The sequence below is a fragment of the Neopelma chrysocephalum genome, unplaced genomic scaffold (genome assembly GCF_003984885.1).
Source record: "Neopelma chrysocephalum unplaced genomic scaffold, ASM398488v2 Primary Assembly neopelma1_24, whole genome shotgun sequence".
NCBI lineage: Eukaryota > Metazoa > Chordata > Aves > Passeriformes > Pipridae > Neopelma > Neopelma chrysocephalum.
In genome coordinates this window covers 40794641-40816069 of record NW_020897693.1, presented here as the reverse complement: position 1 = coordinate 40816069, position 21429 = coordinate 40794641, and the positions used below count along the sequence as shown (strand labels likewise).

At 40.0% G+C, this 21429-nt stretch overlaps 2 protein-coding genes across 3 annotated transcripts in view; one reads left to right on the top strand and one right to left on the bottom strand.

Annotated features, from left to right (window-relative positions):
* Positions 1 to 14382, bottom strand: part of DGLUCY (D-glutamate cyclase) — a 48881-nt gene extending 34499 nt beyond the window's left edge. The window contains exon 1 of the mRNA XM_027673478.1: positions 14226 to 14382. The gene's annotated coding sequence lies outside the window, so the exon portion shown is untranslated. The remainder of the gene's footprint in view (positions 1 to 14225) is intronic.
* Positions 3135 to 21429, top strand: part of RPS6KA5 (ribosomal protein S6 kinase A5) — an 89339-nt gene continuing 71044 nt past the window's right edge. Inside the window, exons 1-2 of one of the 2 annotated variants that reach the window (XM_027673426.1) lie at positions 3135 to 3145; positions 14748 to 15094. In XM_027673426.1, coding sequence (XP_027529227.1) covers positions 15031 to 15094 — 64 coding nt within the window. In that variant the 5' untranslated portion in view covers positions 3135 to 3145; positions 14748 to 15030. Of the gene's footprint in view, positions 3146 to 14631; positions 15095 to 21429 lie in introns of those variants that run through there. The other variant, XM_027673416.1, reaches the window with a different exon arrangement.

Here is a 21429-nt window from a genome sequence, read left to right as displayed (position 1 = left end):
AAGGCTCCAAGATATGGACAAGTTATGGCTGCATTACTATATTTTCATTACTACATACCTGACAACTATGGTATTTTACAGCAATCAAATGTCATGATGATTTGGAAACTGCCCTCGATGGTCTGTTTGGTGCAGCCAGCAACCTGCAGACACATTTGCACTCTATCTGCAAGAGCCTGTTTGACCATCACTGAGTAGAGCAGCACGATGAAAAGGATTAGTGATGAGCAGTACTATCAATAATTAAACTTATACTCCAAGGCTGACAATAAGCACAGTCCTTATGGTGAAAAGAGTGCTGCTTTGTCCCTAGTCAAGATGTCCAACCTTTAGAAACCACAGATGTTACATACTCATTTGGCAGACTGCATCACAGACACCATGAACTTGTGAACAGGGACTTGGAGAATGAGTGAGTTATAATCCTGAATGGTCAAATCCCCTTGTGGTGGGACCCAAATGAAGATCTGTATGTCATTCATAGCTCTTCTTCCCCTGCCTAGGGGGACTATGCCATGTGAATCTTTGAGGACCTCAGCTGGGCAGTAATGTGCGGAATGGAAGACATGGATGATGCAGCAGTTCTATCAAGCAAAGGAGAGTGTTGCTACACTGACCTGATTGTCCAGTTATTTGTAGGAATTAGAACTGAACTACTTTTATAGATAAATGGCAATCACACTGATGACGGGAAGAAATGTTCTGCAAGTGGTGTGTTGGTGCTTCAGAGTACCAACAGTGTTTCCAGTTGCCCTACCCATTTCTGGACTCCTAACAGTCATTCAAGACCAGTATATCATGTAACTGCACTGGGCAACTGTCCACATCCACCAGAATAATCCTTGATGAAGCAGAGAATGTTATCCCACAGCCATAGGCTGCCATGGCGCCTCCTGTCTAGAAGAAAGGTGGGCTGGAACTGAAGCATTGTGTTCTGAAAAGGAAATTCCCAATTACCTTACAGTTTTGAATTGAGGGAAAGGATACAGGCCCTTTTTGAATTATCCTGGATAGCCTGATCCCACAAAACGTGAGTGGTTCCAATGCAGTTGGTCTGTCACAGTACCCTGAGAGTGTCACCATTGGTGCTAGGAGCACCACGGCTGTGCATCAAGTGCAAGGGAGCAGTTCAGGGGCTCCTCTAGGCTTGGGTCCTTGCATAGGTCAGACAAAGAACTTCTCATCTAAGTTTCTGGATACAGACTAGATCAGGTATTGGTTGACTAAATGCTGGCACTCTGTAGCCATTCAGTGCCTAATATAACCATATACAATATATCACTGTGATCCATGCATTTACAATGACAGAGTGAATACCTCAAACTGCTGCACTCATGAGCAGTAGCAGCAAAGAACTCAAGATGTTGAAAAAATACAGTTCACCTTTCTCGCTCAAAGAATTAATCCTGAACTTTTACTGCTTTTCCCTATGTTCCATGGGTAGAGTAAGACCTATATGTCTATCACCCTCAAACCTCTTATCACCGTTAAAACATTTTTTTAAAAAGCAATTTGGTGTTAAAAGATGACTCATAATGCTGCAGCATTAGTTTGCTCGCTCGAAAGAATGTTAATGTCATAATTTTGATTTTCATTACCAAATAATAAGAAAGTAAGGGTTGAAAATGTCTTACACATTTGCCACCTCATTTTATACTTTTAAAATATAAATAAGCTACAGTGATTGGTATATCTTGGTGTGCTCAAATTCAAGAGTTGAGCCCATATTTTGTATAGAAGCAACACAGAACAAAAAATTTAAGCTCTTCATACTATTCTTTTTTAGAATTTTATTCCCAGATATGGTAGAAGTAGTAAGCATAAAACCTTGCCTCAGAGCTTACAGTTTAAGGACTCAAACCTATAGTACTTCTATGAATATAAGTAACAGAGAAAAGTAGATAATTAGTCCAATTGAGTTCAAGGACAGATGAAGTGCTTAAACATTTGCTATATTGTACTTCAGCTGCATAAGTGTTTGTGTACAAGCCATATACTATATAGAGACCTACGTACAGAAAGATGTGACAGCAAAGTTAGTACAAAGACAGAAAAAGATATAAGCAATACACACGCTTTTTATAAACACATGTATGGAACAAGCTAACAACCTTGATATAAAATAAGTTATAACTAGTACTGATGAATCATACACTTCGGAAAAAAGTTGTAGCTCTGGTTTTGTCTGTTTAGCAGCTATTGATCCTTTTTCCTGGTTTCTGTATACATGCCACACAGGCAATTGTAATAATGTGCCTTAAAATTCCATATCCCACATTTGGTATTTGATAGGACAAGGGGTAGTGTCTTTAAACTGAAAGAGGGTAGGGTTAGGTTAGATACTAGGAAGAAATTCTTTCCTGAGAGGGCGGTGTGGTGAGGCACTGACACAGGTTGCCAAGAAGAGTTGTGGCTGCCCCACCTCTGGAAGTGTTCAAGGCTGGGTTGGATGGGACTTTGAGCAACCTGGTCTAGTGGAAGGTGTTCCTATCTATGGAAGAGGGATTGGAACTAGATGATCTTTAAGGTCCCTTCCAACCCAAACCGTTCTATGATATTTCTCTTATTTGAGGTGCTTTAGGAGCAACCATTTTTGTTCTTGGATTTTTTTTTCACATAATTCTTTATATATCCTAAGTATAGAGAGTGTGCTAAGTTTTGCTTTATTTTGTTTTCAAATAGGAAAAGACTCTTGGCTTGTTTGAGTAATAGCTTTTGATCTGGCTGAATTTTCCTCCTTCTCTAAAATAGATTTTCAATTTACATTACATCATAGTGCCCGAACAGTTTCATATTATCATTAGTATATGCATAAAATCCAAATAATTAAAAATATTATTTAAAACAGTATTCTTCAGAAGATAGAATTAAAACTACATCAAGCCCCGTATCCTAACTTTGACAGTGATCCATAATACATACCTAAGAAAGAGCTCAGCAGCAGAGAAAACGTTGACAAAACCTAGCTGTTTTATCTTTCCAGCATTTCATGACCTCTGGTACAGAACCTAAAGGTGATTTCTTTGTCTGTAGAAGTTAATGTAAAAACTGATAGCCAAGTGGACTTTATCCCATATAACTCCAGTTTGCAGCATATCATATAGATTCCAGTAGCTACCTCCTAAATTAATTTACTTGGAAAACTGTCTAGATGCAAATGCTAAGAATTTTGCATGGATTCTTTCACTAGGATTCCAGTTCCAAAGCTAATATATTTAAAAGTAACTAAACTATCTTTATATTAGAATGCAATCTACAAATTCCTTTAATCCTAATCCCATAAATACATTTCCTCTTGAGACAAGCCTCTTACAAGGGTGTTCCAAATAAAGTTAATTAGCTATTTCCAGCAATATCTTCTCCCAAAAAAGGGTCAGACTACACTGTATATGCAGTGAAAAAAGACAAGACAGAATAAAAGCACTCGGCAGCCTGCATTAACATGCTCCAAGTGTAAATGTACCATTAAAACAGAGCATTCACATTTGCAAAAACTGAACTCAGAAAAGCTGTGGGGTTTGTCTCCAAAAGATTAGTCAAATGTATGGGGTTTTCATTGTGGAAGAAAGGGACGAGTGAATCTGGTTCAAACCTAGGCCTATTTACCTAGTTTCTCTTCTAATATAATTATTAGGAAGGTGCATTTTTGGGACCATCTAGAATTTTGAAAATGGAGTATTTAGGATCAGCATTTCTGAATGAAAAAAGAATAAATCTACAAAACTGATAATTGTTCAGCTACTTGGAAATAAAACCAAACAAAAATCAAATAGAGCAAGGTATGTTGTATGATACATTGCTATATCATAACTACAGGGAGTATTTTTAATAATATGCAAAGATAGAAGAACATTTTAATTTGAATACAGGATTGAGGTGTTTCTCATTACACATTGAAGAGAGAGAATTTTGATCAGTTAAAAGGAAGATGAATAGGCATCAGTTACTAGAAACTGCTATGATTTCCAGTCAGACTGACGGAGCAGTAGAAGACTGCTATTAAAAAAAATAGTTACTACTACTAAAACATTTGAAGAGATGATGGTAGCTACTGACTTTCAAACTCCATTCTCTACTGACAGATTTCCCTAATGGAAATTTCTTCTCTATTCTCATACTACTTGTCTTTGTAAATTAACTGACTTTGACTAGAAAGTTTGGTATACAAGGCTAACTTTTAATCTGTTAGGCACTTCAAACTGCAGATATATGGGATATACAATCATTGTGTTCATGGGAAAATTGTCAGAAATAATGTAAGTTCACTGGAGTATGAAAATATAAGGCTGGAAAGAAGTGAGACTTTCTTGCTTGACATCAAAGATATAGTTTGCCAGAAGGGATGTAAAAAAATATGAAACCATATATAAAAATAAGGAAATCTGTGTCCTTTGCATCAAATAATAAACATGCTTTCCCCCCCCTTCAGTGGAAGGTTTAAAAACCAAGCATTCTGAGTAGATACAGCTTCAGTTTGGAAAATATTACACAATATTTTCCACTCCTTTTGAAGAAGGAAAATATTGCAATCAGTACTTGGTTTCAAATTCTAGGCAAAAAAAAAAGTGTGTACATATATATAATATATATGCATTCATTCCATGGTTGATCACATAAAACAAACTGTTCTCAGTTAAAGAGAGTTATTTCAAGACTGTATAAAATCAACAAAATAAAAGACAGTCCAAATTGAGTATCTTATAGTTCAAAGGATAGAATGATCTGTATGTGACTTTTCCATGGTTACTAAGTATACAAAAGAAAATATGTGAAACAAAGTGCACATAAGCGGGCATTGTGTAGGATATAATCTACGTATATTAAAAATAGCTAAGAATATTAACAGAAATGCATTTAACTTCACGATCTTGGTTCATGAGCTATGTAGAAGTCAAGTATCTCAAATGTCTTTCTTAGAAATAAACAGGAATAGAGAGGATACCAAGCTTATGGATCGCTCATTTTGTACCTGATGAACATGTATTTCTGGTGAACAACCAATTTCTGACCTTTATAGTAACGATCAGCCTCAGAGAAAAAATCAAAGTTTTCCCAGTTTTCAGTTGTGTTCTAAGGGCTTTCATCACAGCACATTAACAATAAATTTTGGCGGGCACCTGTTTGTTCTGAGTCTGTATCTTGCTCAGCACAAAGGATTGCCCATCTACAGCAAGGGCTCTTCAGCATTTCTGCAGTGTGATGTAATCCCTTACCTGCACTGAACACTTGTCCTTTTGGTAAAGCTGTATGTTTTCAATTAGAGATTGAAACTTTTGCTGAAAATAGCCTCAATACCACTTAAAATAACACTTAGAATTAATTCATTAGATCTTTTTGTAATAAATCAGAATACATTTGTTGCTTCTTTGAAATGATTTACGAATATTGTAGGTGACTTGACTGTTGGGATACTTATTGCATGAATATGTGGACTTAATAGGTAGATATAAGACAAGCAAATAACCAAGAAAGAGAAGAGATAAGCCTCTCCAAAGTAAATAACTAAAGATTAGCAATGAACACTCTACAAACATGGGATGGTAAGGTTAATAATAAGAATGATAGACTGGCTTTCTTTAAATGTTTTGGTTTTACTGTTATTCTAGACAAGGCTCTGTTTTAATAAGAGTATATGATTTCTATATAAGCCACTTTTAGGAATCTCAACAGGAATAAAGTTTACAAAACCAAACAGAACAACCAGATCAATAGGGCCAAACCAGATTAAATTGTAGCCCAAAGCTTCAACTATAGAAGAGGCTGCACTGTGAACACTCAACCTAGACAGGTGAAAGCACTAAAAGGAGGAGACAAGTGATGATGTGAGATGCACAGCGCCATCTTCAATTGTGACAATAACATCCTTAACTCTGTAATTGAAGACAAATGGATGCTGCTGTGGCAGAGGCAGGGAGTTGGGGGAAGGCAGGTCTCCTGGGGTGCGTGGGTGGAGTGAGAAGGCATTTACTTCTGCTGAGAAAGAGAGGCACTGGGAAGATTAGGCAACTGTTGTCTTAGGAGGGAGCAAGATTACTTTTACATGGCCTATCCAAAGTCAGAAAGGGTACATAAAAGGCTACAGAAAACATGGTTCTGGCCAGCCTTCAAACACAAGATTAAAAAAGGGATTAACACTCACTGTTTGTCAAAAGCAGTGAGGGACTCATATTTTTTCAGAAATCCCCTTCATCTCCTCTCTATATATCCATCAAAGGATAGTGCTCCAGGACTGCAGTGGGTTCATGTCCAACCCCAAATGATTTATAATTCTGTTGTTTTGGTACTTGCTATCCAAAAGTAATTATTTTGTCTTATGTATAAACCAAACCAGTACCTCACGCCTGTCCACTGTCTTCAATCACATAGTTTTCTAAAGAAAAATACTGTCTCACAGTGGAACAGTTTAACCAATTTATTATCTAAAGACTTATGGCAAGCATCTCACAACTCACTGCCCCTAAAACCAAATGCTTTGGTGGGAAGACATTGTAAGGTCACATTGTAGATACAAGTTGCTGTGCTGGTTCTGGCTGAGATAGAGTTAATTTTCTTCACAGTGGCTAGTATGGGGCTGTGTTTTGGATTTGGCTGAACACAGTGATGATAATAGAGATGTTTTTGTTATTGCTGAACAGGGCTTATACAAAGCCAAGGCCTTTTCTGCTTTTCATAGAAGTTGGGGCTGCATGGGAAGTTGGGAGGAGACACAGCCGGGACAGCTGACCAAAACTGAGCAAAGGGATATTCCAGACCAGATGACATCATGCCCAGTATATAAAGTGGGAGGAAGAAGGAAGAAGGGGGAACATTTGAAGTGATGGTGTTTGTCTTCCCAAGTAACCGTGTACGTGATGGTGCCCTGCTCTCCTGGAGATGGCTGAACACCTGCCTGCTCGTGGGAAGCTGTAAATTAATTCCTTGTTTTTCTCTGCTTGCATGTGAAGCTTTTGCTTTCCCAATTAAACTGTCTTTGTCTCAACCCACAAGTTTTCTGGCTTTTACCCTTCCAACTCTCTCCCCAGTCCCGCTGGTGGGGGAGTGAGTGAATGATTGTGTGGGGCTTGGCTGCTGGCTGGGGATAAAGCAAGACTGTTACTCAGAGAACAAGCAATATAGTCGAAGTCATACACTAACTTCACTGCTTATTACAAGTAATTCTAAGAATCTGTGGGGTTTCCCTCATTTGACTTCCAATTTGAAGGCGCATCTCACTAGAGTTGCAGGAAGGCAACACTCAGTCCAATGAGAAACAAACAATTTACAACAGAATTTCTGTAATTACATGGTGGTTTTGGTAGAATAAAATCTGGTTGAACAGGAATATGTTCTTTTGAAAATGGAGGGAGATGTGGTACTGGTGTAAATCTTTATTAAATACCAGAAAATGCTGGGAGGTGAGGGGTTTGAAGTATCTCAGTGTTAATGGAGTTATTTACAATGTCAATAATCTGCACTGCTGTCATGTTCCCCATCAATACAGTAACAAGCAGTCACAACAGAAAAGTAAGTTTGAATATAACATGTTGTAAGGAGGAAGATGCCAAACCTCACTCTTAGCCAAATTTAATAAAAGACAGCCAAAGGAAAAATGCTTAATGGGACATTTCTTTGCATAGAAGTCTAACACTGCAGAGAAAATGCAAATCCAAAGGAATTTACAAAAGGAGTGTAAAATGCCTTCTGGTCAACTAGGGTTTGATACCCTCTTGAAAGACTGTCACAGCAAACACTTTATATTAGAAAAGAGGTGTATTGGAACTGAGTGTTCTAACATTTAAATAACCTAGGTTTCCCCTAGAAGCACTCTGCCTAAGAAAAATGAAAGAAATGAGACCACGCATGGATACTGAAAGAACTGCAACTGCCTGGTGCATAACCTCTATCTACAGCAGGTTATCTACAGCAAATATTTTACTGGATGTTTTGAAGTGGGGTGGGCTGGTGCTTCACATTCTGGGTTCGCCTATGAAATAGGGGCAGACGCAACATAAGCATGGAGGAGATAAAAGGTAACAATTCTTCACTCTCTTTTGTAACTAAATCATTATGGGTCATCAGATGAAAGCAGCAAATGGCAAAGTCAAAGCAAAAAAATGGAGGTCTTTACTCAGGGACTGCATTGTTAAACCAAACAAAACCACAGATTGTCATGACACTACACAGCTGCTCTTGGCAAGTGCTGGAGACAGGATGCTAGGCTAGAGATACCCTAGTTTGTATCCTGTATCTAAATAAATCAGTATGGGATGAAGCATTTAAGAAAAACATTAATGAAATGATAGAATTGCTTGTAACAGGTACCAGTTACCTGTTAGCTATAGTTCCAAGTCATCCAGTTTACAGTGCCAGTGTCAATTAGGCAGGTAAAGTTAAAATCTCCATTTTTTAGATGTAGTGAAAAATTGGAATCTACTGTTATAGCTTTTCCTACCTGATTTTTCACAGTAGTATTTTATATCTAGGCCATGTTCATGCAAACATGTTTATCTACTGTTTTTATAATCCATTTTAATTTCTTTTTGTTCTTTAAAACTAAGGGCAATCTTTCAAATCTTTCATCAAAAAATTTTCCTGGTCCTTCCAAAGGAGTTTTTAGCTGTAACACTGCTTATATTAAACCATATTATATTATGTTATACAATATTACACTATGTTAAGAGGTGCCTTCCAGTCACCTGATACAGTATTGAAATTAATGGGAGTTTTTTGTATTTCTTTCTGTGAAGATCCAAGTTCCTTTCAAACTCCAGAAGAAACACCAACTGACTCTAGAATATATTTCTCTTAATTTATCTATTTATTTCAGGATTTTCTCTTCTGTTATTTCAATTCATGTGAACATCTTATCTTTTTTAATCTAAAAGAGTAGGTTCAAAATCAATAATCATACAACTTTTCTCAAGATAAAGGGAAAAGGAAAAAAGGAACCTCTGCAATATTGTTCATTTCAATAAATCTCTTTTTGGTCTGTGATAATTTAACAGACACAATATCTTTTAAATACGTCAAGTTGTGAAATGAACTTACCGGCTTTCATCTATGCTTTTCAAAAAATGTCTTTCCCCCTCCATTTTATGAGCCACTTATTTTCACTTACTTCTTTTTCCATGGGCTCTCTTTAAGAACTACAATGCAGTTTTAAGCTCTGCCATTTAAACACCTTTTCCCTCATGGTATGCTTCCTTCTTTGGGGGTGGAAAGCAGACATGACTTCTGCAACCAGCAGAATGTACTCATGGTCTCCATGATGAGTTAAAACTTTTAATTTCATTATCACTAGCTTTCAGATCACCTTGATTAGCTTTTCCTTTCTAAAGTCCACTTCTCCAAAGTTTACAGTAAATTCTCAAAATAGTGAGAATTTACATGTGAGTCTTCTGAAAAGGATTTTGAGTTCAAACACACTGCAGTCAGTATAACTGAGGTTTAATGACAATGTTATGTAGAACATAAAAACTCTGTGTTTCTTCCAAGAAATTTGGAAAAAAAAAATCAAATTATTGTGAGTGAGGATTAGGATCCAAAAGTCAGTTCTTTGTATTAACTAGAAATTCCACCTCTGCCTAGTTTAAGCAGCTTTAGCAGATCAGAAAGTGATGTGTTTTAATGGATAGTGCTGCTTTCTTTCCCCTCTGGACAGTGCGCATTCATTTTCCTTTTCCTCATTAGAAACTGAGTAACATAACAAGTTTTTATTTCTTTTCTCTTTTATAACTATGTGGATTTTTAACTATTAAACTTTTGAAAGTGTACAGTAACTGAAGAAAAACTAAACAATCAGTGGAGAAATTAATACTGAAACAAGACCCTAGAATCAGTAACACATCTTCACGTACACACACTCTTTCAAGAAACCATCCATTTCCTGACAGAGTTGTACCACTTCCGTTAAGAGAATTATTAGGCTTGGATGTTTTGCATAACTTCTCCTTTCATGGTAAAACATTAAGTGGTTTTAGAGAGATAAAACTGTTGACCAGAGCAGTTTCATACAAAAACCCTTTAAGAGCAAATTTACCTACCCACTCTACTTTTCTGACAGTTATCAAGCACAAAATGTTCAATTAAAGATTCAGATTAAAAACAAAAAGATAAAAATCACAGAGAATACATGTAAACTAGAAACTAGAACTAATCCTGTACCAAAACCTCACACAAAAGCTTCTTGATGTCATGTCCGTAGGTGAGTCCTACCCTAAATTCATTTTGTGGTTTCCAAAATTTGATCCTTTTTTTCCCCTGCAGTGCAAATATTCTCCATGGAGTGATTAAGGGGAACATTTTGTATCATCTGGCTTTCCAACATTTGTCCTTTGAAAATAACACCTATTTCTGTAACAATTCAATGACCATAAGAAAGCACCAGATGCCTCCAACTTGAGCTCCATAGAAACTATGATTTTCATATGCAGCTACCCTTCAGAAAGAAAGTAAACCAAATACCTTAAAACTGTGAAGTAGTGACACCCTGGAAATATGCAGCTACAGCACTCATTTTCTTCTTCTTTTTCTCTCTCATTTTCTCTCAGAAGTCTGTACACTGAACATTTCAATTTTACCTCAGCCCTCAAACCAGCTTAGCACACCACCTCTTTTAGAACCAAAAAGAAAATGTTGTGACACTGTTTCTTAAATAAAGTTCAATAATATCTTTCCATGTGGATATTTCCCAGCATTTTTTCCTCCTTCTTTTCACAATTAGGAATGGGAAGTAAATACACATATTTTTGAACAGTTGTGTTGTGGGGTAGAGAAGGGACATCTATCTTTAGAACGGTGTTGCTCCATGTTCCCAAACTCAGCACACGCTCAGCCCAAACACTGAACTGTTGGTTGATTGGCCTGTCAGGTTGCTCTTATCATGCTCTTATCGTGCACAAGAATATGAAAATGCTACTTAAAAACCCAAAAATATTTACACTATGGAGCAAGAGTAGCTCTGCACCACCCCATAGCTTTTAATCATTTTAACACACAATATTTTTCCTTTTAATATCAGAGGGATAATTTATTGAATGCACATACTGCAAATATGATTTTTTTGTTCAGTGTCACAGCACGTGTAGAAGTATTTAAAATGCAAATAACATTTTTAGTCAGTTAAATTGCACTCCAAGCTGCACTTATAAAAGCACAGCTTACACACCAAGGGTGGTTTTACTCTTCCAAGCTATAAGAAATCTCTTACAGAGCAGTCTTTACTCCCTGTGGGTCTATAGCCCATCATTGTTCCTGTACTTCCACATGCTGCTTTGGCTGCAGGCTCAAGCCAAATTTCCCCCCTTATCTGACTCCGTGACTGCCTATGTTAGTGATTCAAATGGGACAAAGGCACAATCTGAGTGCTGGTACATGAGTACCCATACTTCCAACTGCTGGCATGCTTTCAGGAATGGCTGTGTCCCTGACTAGTATTCTTCCAGGCAATCTCTTCATACAAGCTGGAGTCTAGCATAGCTCATTAATGGTATGCAATCTGTACAAATCCAGGAGGCAGTGTGGAAAAAGCCACTGTTTTGAAGAATTTATCTGTACCATGCTACATCATGCCACTTCCCTGACATGTACAGAACGAGCCCTAATTGGTTTTATTTTCTGGTACAGATGTAGCCTCTATATTTCCACCTATCTGTAATTCCTATCTACCCTTAAGGCTTACAGAACTCCGTCCTTTTACAGCTACCCACAAAGCCATGTGACAATGTATTCAAAGACAAATGTGATAAAGGTAATGTAACCAGCCCACTATGCCTGGACGGTTCTACTCAAGGTAGATCCACTCTTAAGTCAAGCACATAACCAAGTTTAACTCTCCACTGCTCCCAAAAGTTTAGCTGAAAGGATAAGTTGAGCACAGTCTTGTACTCATGGACTAGTGACAGAAGGTTTAGGATTTCAGTGCAAGTATAGCTCTTTTGTCTGTCAAAAGGCAGGATTCTTTCCAAACATTCAGTAGGGCTGCTCTGCTGTTTCTGGATATGACACAAAAATCCCCATGCAGAAATATTTTAACACAGGAGAAACTGTTATATAAAAAAATCTGAATTTTTTTTTTTAATGCAATGACCATGTTGCCAGTAAATCAGGGGGTCCCTCGGTGATAACAAAGAACTTTCAGTTCATGCAATGGTACTTTCTAAGCCCAGTTACCTTAAACTGAAATATACATGGTAATCCCTGTGTCTTGCTACATGCATGATCAGCATGGATCAATACCCTTGGTTTGATGTTTTAGGGTTGTTGCCTCATTTTTTAAATCTGTTTTAGCTGAAATTTAAAAGGAGAACACAGAAGGTTTCAGCCTGAGGCAAATAAGCATATACAGTCTGTCGAGCTATGAACATCTGAAACCAAGACTATTAACAACTACTGGATTCAATGCCAGCTCCACTCACACTGAGAGCTAGTAAGGAACAGAGAGGAATCGGATTTCAGTTTCTCTCTTCTGAGGCTGCCAGGGACAGTTAGTCCAAGAGTAGGCTAGTAGAGCCACTGGATGAAATATAGTACTAGTCTCTTTAAAATCTATTATCTGGGACACAGAATAATCAGAAGTGGTTGTTACACCTTGTAAAGAAGTAGTAAATCTGACACTACCCAGTAGTTGTACAAAGGAGCCAACAGTTAAAAAGATGGAAAATATTAACAATTAAGTTCATCAGTTTAGTATTTTCATTATTTTCCCTTTTATAGTTTAATAATATACTGAATTAACATTGCCTTTCTCTGCAATAGTGAGCTTCTAAATCAAGTGACAAAAGCTAGGGAATCAATTATTTTTGAGTTTGAAAACATCTCCTGAGATCAGAGTTTCTATATTTATAGGCTTGATAATAATACTATTGGAAAGGCAGTAACTGGATGGACATTTTTAGTGATGTGTGTACCATATGCTACAGAGAGATACCTCAACAGAACAGCTGCAGTGCTTGGTGGAAAACACCTTCAACAGTTTTACCTGAAATACTATGAAGCCCTTAGATAGTAATTTTAATTTCTGGGAAGAAAACAATCTCAAAAGTGCCCTACAACCGATGTTTGGTATTTAAACCATTCTGAAGTAGAAAGCTTTTACCAACTTCAATTAGCTCAACTCAATCTCTCCATAGGAAACTGTAGAAACGTGTGTATGTATACATGTACACATATTTTTTAATATATATGTGTGTGTGTGTACAATCACAAATATATAATACTGGAATGGGAATAAAGGATTGAAATAAGACATTTTATTTCATTGATCTTTGATGTATCTGAGTTAGACTCTGTGTGAACACTGCTGCTGTACATGACCTGGCACTGGCAATTAGCAGCTTGTGGTAAGGATAAAAGAAACGCCATCCAAGAGCAACAAATCAAAAATTACTGTAAATAAGAAATGGAGAGAAAAGTGATTTGTGTTATCTGTCTCAAGGAAATGAGGACAGCTTTAGACATATCAGATTGCCTCCAAAACATAACAGACTGAGAGGCTTAACTGAGGTGAACAGGTCTGATGCGTTTGAACTTGTTAACAAGGGACTCAGAGCACGTTGTGAGCACAGTGACCCTCTCGCAGCTGAGGGGACCAGCTGAACACGCCACAGGCAGAGGGGGTGAACCTAGCACGGGTGTAGCTACCCAGCAACTTCGCCAATCCCACCTCACAACAAGCAACCCCCTCACAGGCACCTCCTGAGCTGGCGTAACCAACAAAGCTTTGGGACTTCCCAGCGATAGCCAAGGCTGTTTTAACTCCCAATACACGCGGCCGCTTCAACCCCCCAAGACGGCGGCTCCGCTCGCCGCCCGTTCCCCAGCCCAGGGCCCGGCCGAGAGCGGAGGCGGCGTCAGGCTCGGCCTGGGGCGCCTCTTCCGCCGGAGCCCCAGCCCCGCGGTCCCGCCACCCGCGCCCCGAGCGCGGCCCGCACGGCCGGGCTGCGGGCGGACATACCGGGTACGTGCCGCGCTCACGCCCGCAGCTCCCCGGCCCCGCTGCCGCGAGCCGGCACACACCGCCCGTGCGGGGAGGCGGGGGCTCGGCGGGCGGCCGGGGCCCTGCGAGAACCCCCCGCCGCGGCTGTGCCTCGCTCCTCCCTGCCCCGCCACATCCCCCGCGGGTACGCCCCGCTCCGCGATCTCGCACGCCCCGCGCCAGGATAGAGCCCCGCTGCCCCCCGCCGCCATTGCGAGTGGGTCAGCCCACGGCTGTTCCCGCCCCCGAGTGCGGTGGAGACGGCCCGTACCGCGAGGAAGGGCGCCACGGCCGCTCGCTCAGGTGATTGCCAGCTCCAGCGGTCAATCAGCGCCCTCCCTTTCCTCCTGGCGGCCCAGCGCTTGCCCCCCCACGGGGCTGGGGGCCAGCGGGAGCGGCGGGCGGGAATGTTTACAAACAAGCGCCGGGAGTAGAGGGAGTGGGGGGGCCGCCGGGGGGCGGGGCCGGCGGTTGGCGCAGCCGCCGAGCCAATGGGCGCGCACGGCGCTCGGCGGAAGGGCGGGGGCGGTGCGCGCGGAGCGTTCTCTGCCCGGCGGTAGCCGGGGCTCGCGGGCGCGCGCGGCCAATGAGCGCCCGGCCCGGGGAGGGAGGGGGCGCGAGCGCCTGAGCAGGAGCCGCTTCCGCGGCGCCCCCTCCGCCCCCGCCTCCCGCGTCCCTCAGCCTATCCCGGCTCGCTCGGCTCGGCTCGGCTCTCCTCGGCTCGGCTCGGCTCAGCTGGGCTCGGCTCCGCTCCCCGCTGTGGGGCGGGGAGGGCGGCCGAAGCCCGGGGGAGGAGAGCCGCAAGGACATGGGCTGGCTCTGAGCGCCGGGGGAGGGAAGCTGTCGTGCGTGTGCCTCCCTAGATTTTAATAACTGCTTGTTGTTGGGTGGTGTGGGTTTGTCTTTTTTTTTTTCCCCTCCCCTCCCCGTTTTCCACACGGCGGAGGGGAGAGCGGCAGCCCCCAGCGCGCCTGCATGGCTCCTGTCGCCCGGAGCGCCGCTGGGAAATAGATCCCGGCTCGGGCCAGGTGACATCGCCCCGGGCCGCGCTCACACTGGCGGGAGCGGCGGGGGCCATGGAGGGACCCTCGGGGGACGCGGAACTGCCGCTGCTCACGGTGAAGCACGAGCTGAGGAACGGTGAGCGGCGGGCCCGGGGCCGCGCGGGGACGGGGGGGACGGGGAAACACTGCTGGGCGGGGGGGTCCCGCAGAGTTGGTTGGGACCAGCAGAGACATCTCGGTGGGGGCAGATTAAAAAAGATAAACTGGAAGATATGGGCAGGAGCATGTGAGATGGGGGCGGGGGGCCTTTTTTTTATTTTTGAAGAAAGTATTGCACTTGGACTTCTGCTGCGTGCCTGGCTCCCCTGTCCCACTTCCCTGTGGGATTTTACGCTTTTGAAGGAGATAAGGCTTAGCCATTCTCTCTTTAAAACTGTGTGTTTGACTTCTATGGCAGTGTTGGCGGGGCGGTTTGTTCCAGTCCTAAATGATGTCGTTTTATGTGACAGCTTTTCTCTGACCTCGGTGAAATGCCGGAATTGTAGGGAGGGGAATGTGCCAACACGTAATCACAGAGTTATCTGGCTTTTCAGTTTATGAATCTTCGTGTAGCTCCGTAGTTACTTGACGACCCTCTGGAGATGTAGTTCAACACGTGAAATGTATATGACCTTTCAAGATACAACAGAAATGCTCTGCTGTAGGTTGTTGTGTTGGGGAAGAGCTTTGTTTTTAATAGGGACTCTGCTTCTCGGAAGTTTCCAGGCAACTTGAACACTGCAGTAAATCTAGATTTTAGTGTTAATTTAGAAGTGTGTGTAAAACATAATCAGTATGTGTATTCTCTGTATTTATTAACAATGGAGGTGCTGATGATCTTTCATTCCTTTTCTGTCATCTTTTTCTCCATGATGAAATAAGAATGAGCATATGATGCTGTTCACGGCAAAAGTTTGAGAGAGCCGCCCCAGAGGGTTAATGTAGTTGACATTCTCGAATGGGCAGATGTGGAAGGCGAGTGGTGGTGCTGGGTCTCCTCGGTCGCGTTCAGCCTCCTGCCCGCCCTGTCCCCCTATCCTGGGGCTCGGGAGAGCTGTCCCAGTGGAACCCAGCTATCACTGCGGCTTGGGAAAAAAAAAAAAAAAGGGCGGTCTTCCTGATAGCTACGCAGAAACCGAAGGGACTGTAGTTTCCTTCTTTCAAGAAGAAGTAAAAGAGCTGGTGGAAAACATAGTTGTCTTGATGAGCGTTGCTCGGTTTAAGTGTGCAGGAGGAAAAGGGGTAACGGGAAAGGAAGTGGGACACATTTATTCAATATATTTACCTAGCTATGCCTAGATTTCTTTTATAAAAGTTGAGAACACATATCCCAGAGGGATAGTTATTTAGAGATAGTTTGAGTAATAAACATTTGTATAAACTAGACAAAGAGGTGTCTAATATAGCATAATAAGCAAGTTTGATTTTGATCCTGATCATAGAGCTTTATAGATCCATGAAGTACCAATACTCACTTTTTAAAATTCTCAACCTGGTTTGTCTCTTTAAGCTTCTGAAATTCAGTTTAGTAGGATTCACCTGCTTCTCCCCTCCCTGTTCTCTTGTTATTAAGTGTTTAGAAAACTCTGCTTTCTGAAAAATGCTTTCTAGCAATGACTTGTCTATTTCTGGAGCACTAGGGTGGAGGAGGGAGCTGCTCTATCATGTACTCCTGGGAGACTCCTACTCCTAAAGGTGTCAATAGTGTCATTGCTATGCAAGAGGTACGAAGATACTGTTTCAGAACTTGCCTCTATACAATGCAAAGAGATACGATAATTTGAAAAGTTGCAGTCAGCTTCTGTTGATACAGAAATATATAAATCCGTAGGATACTTTGGATATTTAAGGGTTTTTTTTGTGCTGGGTCTGGTTGTGTGGATGCCTAACTGCTGGCTAGGGTCAACCTACCACAGCTTTAAAATGTGCAGCATGATTATTTGATTTTGCTTCATTTTGGGAAAGAGGGTGAGAGGACATGTAAGAACTAAAATTTGCAGACAGTGGATCTTTGTCGTTCTAAATGCTGTAGTTGTATATCATGAATATCCTTTAATGTGCAATTTGTTTAGACTGTAGTGTTCCCCTCATTTCTGTGTTCTTTCTTTGATGGTGCTATCTCTGACTAATTGAATAATTTAGAATTACGTATCGAAAGTAGCTGCCAGTAGCTGCCAGCTGGCAGATCAAGAAGAGATTGGTCTCCACAGTTATTTGAAAGAAGGTACTATTATGATAGAAATAGTGGCTTCTTTGAGAAGGGAGTGTCTTATTTTCATATTGTAGAAGTTGTTGCTTGAACCCCATGATAACAAACTTTCTAATTCAAATCAACTAATATTTTGTATTTGTAATTACTTGGTCTTGGGATTGCTCTAAAAATATTAAATGATTTAGGGGCAGACATTGATTATGGTCAATTGAGTAAGTGAGTATACTATGGAACTTGAATTTAAGATGAAATGAGTATCTTAAAGAATGAAACAGATATGAAAGCAAATATGATGGCATATGAAAGTGCACAGTTTAGAGCCTGTGCAGCGCTGTTTCTACACAACTCCCAGTTGATTGTTTATCATACCATGGTTTGACTTCTTTTAAACTTTGACTTTGAAATTACAGTGCTGGCTTTGATATGTAGGGTCAAGTTTAATTTTAGCTCTATATCTCATGGTCTTAGAGCCCTGGAACTCATCTGTTGTGTGACCAAAAAGTAATTACTGAAAAAACATCACTTGATAGGCATGTAGATTGGGTCTGTGATAGGGAAGGAACTGTGGTGCGTAACACTTGACTGCCTCTGTGGTGCCATGTGATGTGCTGGATTACAAATACTGGGCACTGCTCTGTGTGTGTATATATATATATATATATGTATTATTTTGATGATGAAAAGAATTGGAATGCCCCTTTGCTACTGGGAAAACTAAGTATGTGTGTATTTCAATGGTTGTTCCTTCAGTTGGATATTTTACAGATTAGACACAGAAGTGACTTTTAGGACACATTTAATTCAATAATTATTTTCTCCCAATATATTTAGCAAGTTTTTTTCTGTTCCTGACACCAAACCATTTCTATCTGGGTAGAAACCTCACAATTTAGTCACTTCAGAATAGTTACTATCTTTCTTTTCTCATTTTGGGAAGGAAAATGAGTTTTTGGGGAAAGTGGAATCACCATCTCTTTTCAGGAAGTAGAAACAAATATGCCAAAGTTCAAATAGTAGGAAGTGGTGACTGCCTCTGATTCTTACTGAAGCTCTCCACTGGAAATAATAAGAAAACGAAATTTTCTCTAGCATCGGTTTCTGGAATCTTGTAAAGGGAGAAGTTTTATTTTTTGAAGGCTAACCTTCAGAGTTAATGCCACTTCTAATCATTTTGCAGACCTAAGAAATGACATATTATTTACAATTAAAAAAGAACAATGTTGCATCTTAACATTTCTGTTTCCTGGTAATGCCGTGGAACTGAACAATGGCAAATGTAAAGCCCATTGGAGGAAAGATTTTGTGTGATAAGGAAGGATATGGGAAGAGAGGGAAAGTCTTGTGATGTCAGAAGGTAAGAAGGAAATAAGCTGTTAACAGTGAGATTTCTGTCATAGCTCTTATTTTTCAGGAAAAAATAGGGATCAAAGGATCCTAAATCTTAAGTGTGTGTGAGTGACTGTGTAGGAGGTTGCCCTACACCTTGACATTCATGTGCACTCCCTGCTTTGCCCAGGGAGAGGCAGAGATGAACGAAACTGGGATCTTCAAGGGAACTTGAGACATTCCCTGAATATATGGGATGATGGGCTCTATATATGTTGGGGGTTTTTTTGCTTTAGGAAGTTATTTTACTCTTTGGGAAGTCTGTTTTGAAGAGGATAGTGGCTCTGTTTTAATGTTGTCATGAGCTTTGGGCTAAAGAACTTGCTTCAGTTTGCGCAACGGTTAACACATGCATGGGAAGAGGCATGTGTAGACCAGAAATCAATGTAGTGGTGGGCTGCAAGGCTCCAGAGGCAGAAGAATTTGGAAATTCCACTTGAATTAAACTTACAATTCAGTATTAAACTATAAAAGCCTTCAGAAAAGAAATACATGGGTTATCTGAAGCGTTTAATAATGAAAATTCTTAGTTATACCTTCTTGAATGAGAACTTGAACTAGAATGGATTTACTTGTAAACTGTAAGGCTCATGTTACATTCTGAGGAATTGTGAAAATTCCTATGACTAAAGAACGTGATGAATCATGCACTGAATAGTGTGCAGGCTTCACTGTGGAGGTATATCTGGCACCTATACAGTATTTAATTTTTTTATTTTTAAAAAGAAATCTTATAAAACTTTAAAGATACTTTTTAAATTATATTTTCTGTAAGACACAGATTTTTTTTTTTTACTTCTGTACTAATTCTGTATATTGTCTACGAATCAGGGGATACTAATAGTTGAATATTTCGGAGCTTGGATTGCTTTTGCTTCTACTTTTCTCTTTTGAGCACTAAAATATATGTGTTCTTGGATTGCTGTGGGGAGTATAAAGAGTGTTTTAAGTTTATGAATCATCTTTAATACAACTTAAATTTCTGGATTTTACTCTTTACCCAATCAATACTTTCTAAAAATGTTCTGTAGTCTACGAATTTGTTGGTTTTTATCTTCTGGTAGCTTTGATTGTGGAAGGAGAAGAAGAACTATTGATCTTTCATAGGTTGTGTTTGTAGCTTTTTGTTTGGTTTAGTTTGTTTGTTTGTTTTCCTCCCTCCAGGGTTTGGAATCTAATAAATCTGGCTAAAATGATCTGTACAACTGTCTGGTACCATTGATCATTGTTTCAGTGATGTTCTATAAAATAACTGATATAAATGAGTAGTTGCAGTCTTCATTGTCAGCCTCTTTATTAGCTTTGATCAAATGTATTCTAAATGTGATGGTTTAAAAGGTCATGCTCGATTCCACAAAAGAACTAGGAGTCTTATGTGCCATGTTAATGCATGTTAAGATTTTATTCAGAAGCCAGAATTGCTTAAACATATGAGAAGGCCTGGGTATCTGAGGATGTGATTTGCCAATATAAATATTGAATCCCCTTCCTTGCATAATTTGGTATCTTAGGGTAAATGCTCTCTCTGTCTCCTCCCCCTCATACAATCCCGATGATGAGGTGTAAGCTCTCCTAAGATTTCTTGGCTTCTGACTCAATCTGCAGATAGGCAGATGACCTGGTTTGTGAAGGACTCGCATTATACACAGTCAGTTTATTGGGTTTGTGTTTTGTTTTGGGATCTGTTGTGACTGTTTCCTCTTCTCATTTTTTGTTAACATCTGTAAATATTTTATTATGGCTTGGACAGATGGCTATAAAAGCTTTACCTGGGAGAGGATAATTCTGAAGATAATTCCTAAGTTTCCTGGTTAATGTCTGCATAAATTAATATGTAAATACCTTCCATAAGTATGTAAGTTATCAGGTGCTCTTTTTTTGTTGATAAATTAATCTGTAGTCTGTTACTTTTGGCACTGTGTCCAAAGTGTCTGTGACTGAATGAAGTGTATTTTTTTAAGGTGTTGTACTGATTTCTGATGGTAGAGAACCAAAGTTGATTCATATCTTGTACTTAGATATAATTTCATGTTTGAAGAGGTATGCACAATCCTTAGATATCTGATTGTTTCAACTCTGTTCAGCATTAGATATCTATAGCAATTTTATTCATTAGCATCTTGCCTATTTTGTTGGTTTGGGTTTTTTTTGCTGTTATGTGGTGTATAGTGTTACTGCACATAAAGCTTCTAGCTAACCATGGAGGTGCTTCTAGGCTGAATCTTGGTGACCTCATAGTGATTCATCTCACAGTAATGATAAACCCAGTGGCAAAATCACTTCTGTAAGAGAAAAAGGCTTCTACTGCTGAATCTGAATGGATCGTAACATGGAGCATTTTCCAGTTCAGACTATTGTGAATCTGGGTTGTTAATCTCAGATGTCTGGACTTTTTAATTTCAACCTCCAATTGAGTGTGACTAGGTGGTGATAGTCTGTCACATTTCAAGTATGGTAGAATACTTTCACTTCCTTTCACAAATCGTTCTCTGTTGCTGGAACCGGTTACAATCAAAGTATAACTCTGTATAACAGATAAGCAGTGTAGCACGTTAGATGCTTTTTCTTCAGTGTCTTACAAATAATAGTTGTATACTTTCTATTGCATGGTGTAATTTTTCTTTTTTTTTCTTTTTTTTTTATTTTCTTTTTCCCAAAAAGGAATGTGCTAGTTTTGCTTAATTTCAAGGAAAAACACCCACTCTTCACTCTGAATAAGGCATAAACTCAAGTTTGTGTTCATATAAGTTTTAAAACAACATCTGTTTTTTGCTGCTGTGACTTAAGTGGATCTGTTAGGTGAGTGGGGATGGGCCATTCTCTGAAGTAACAGG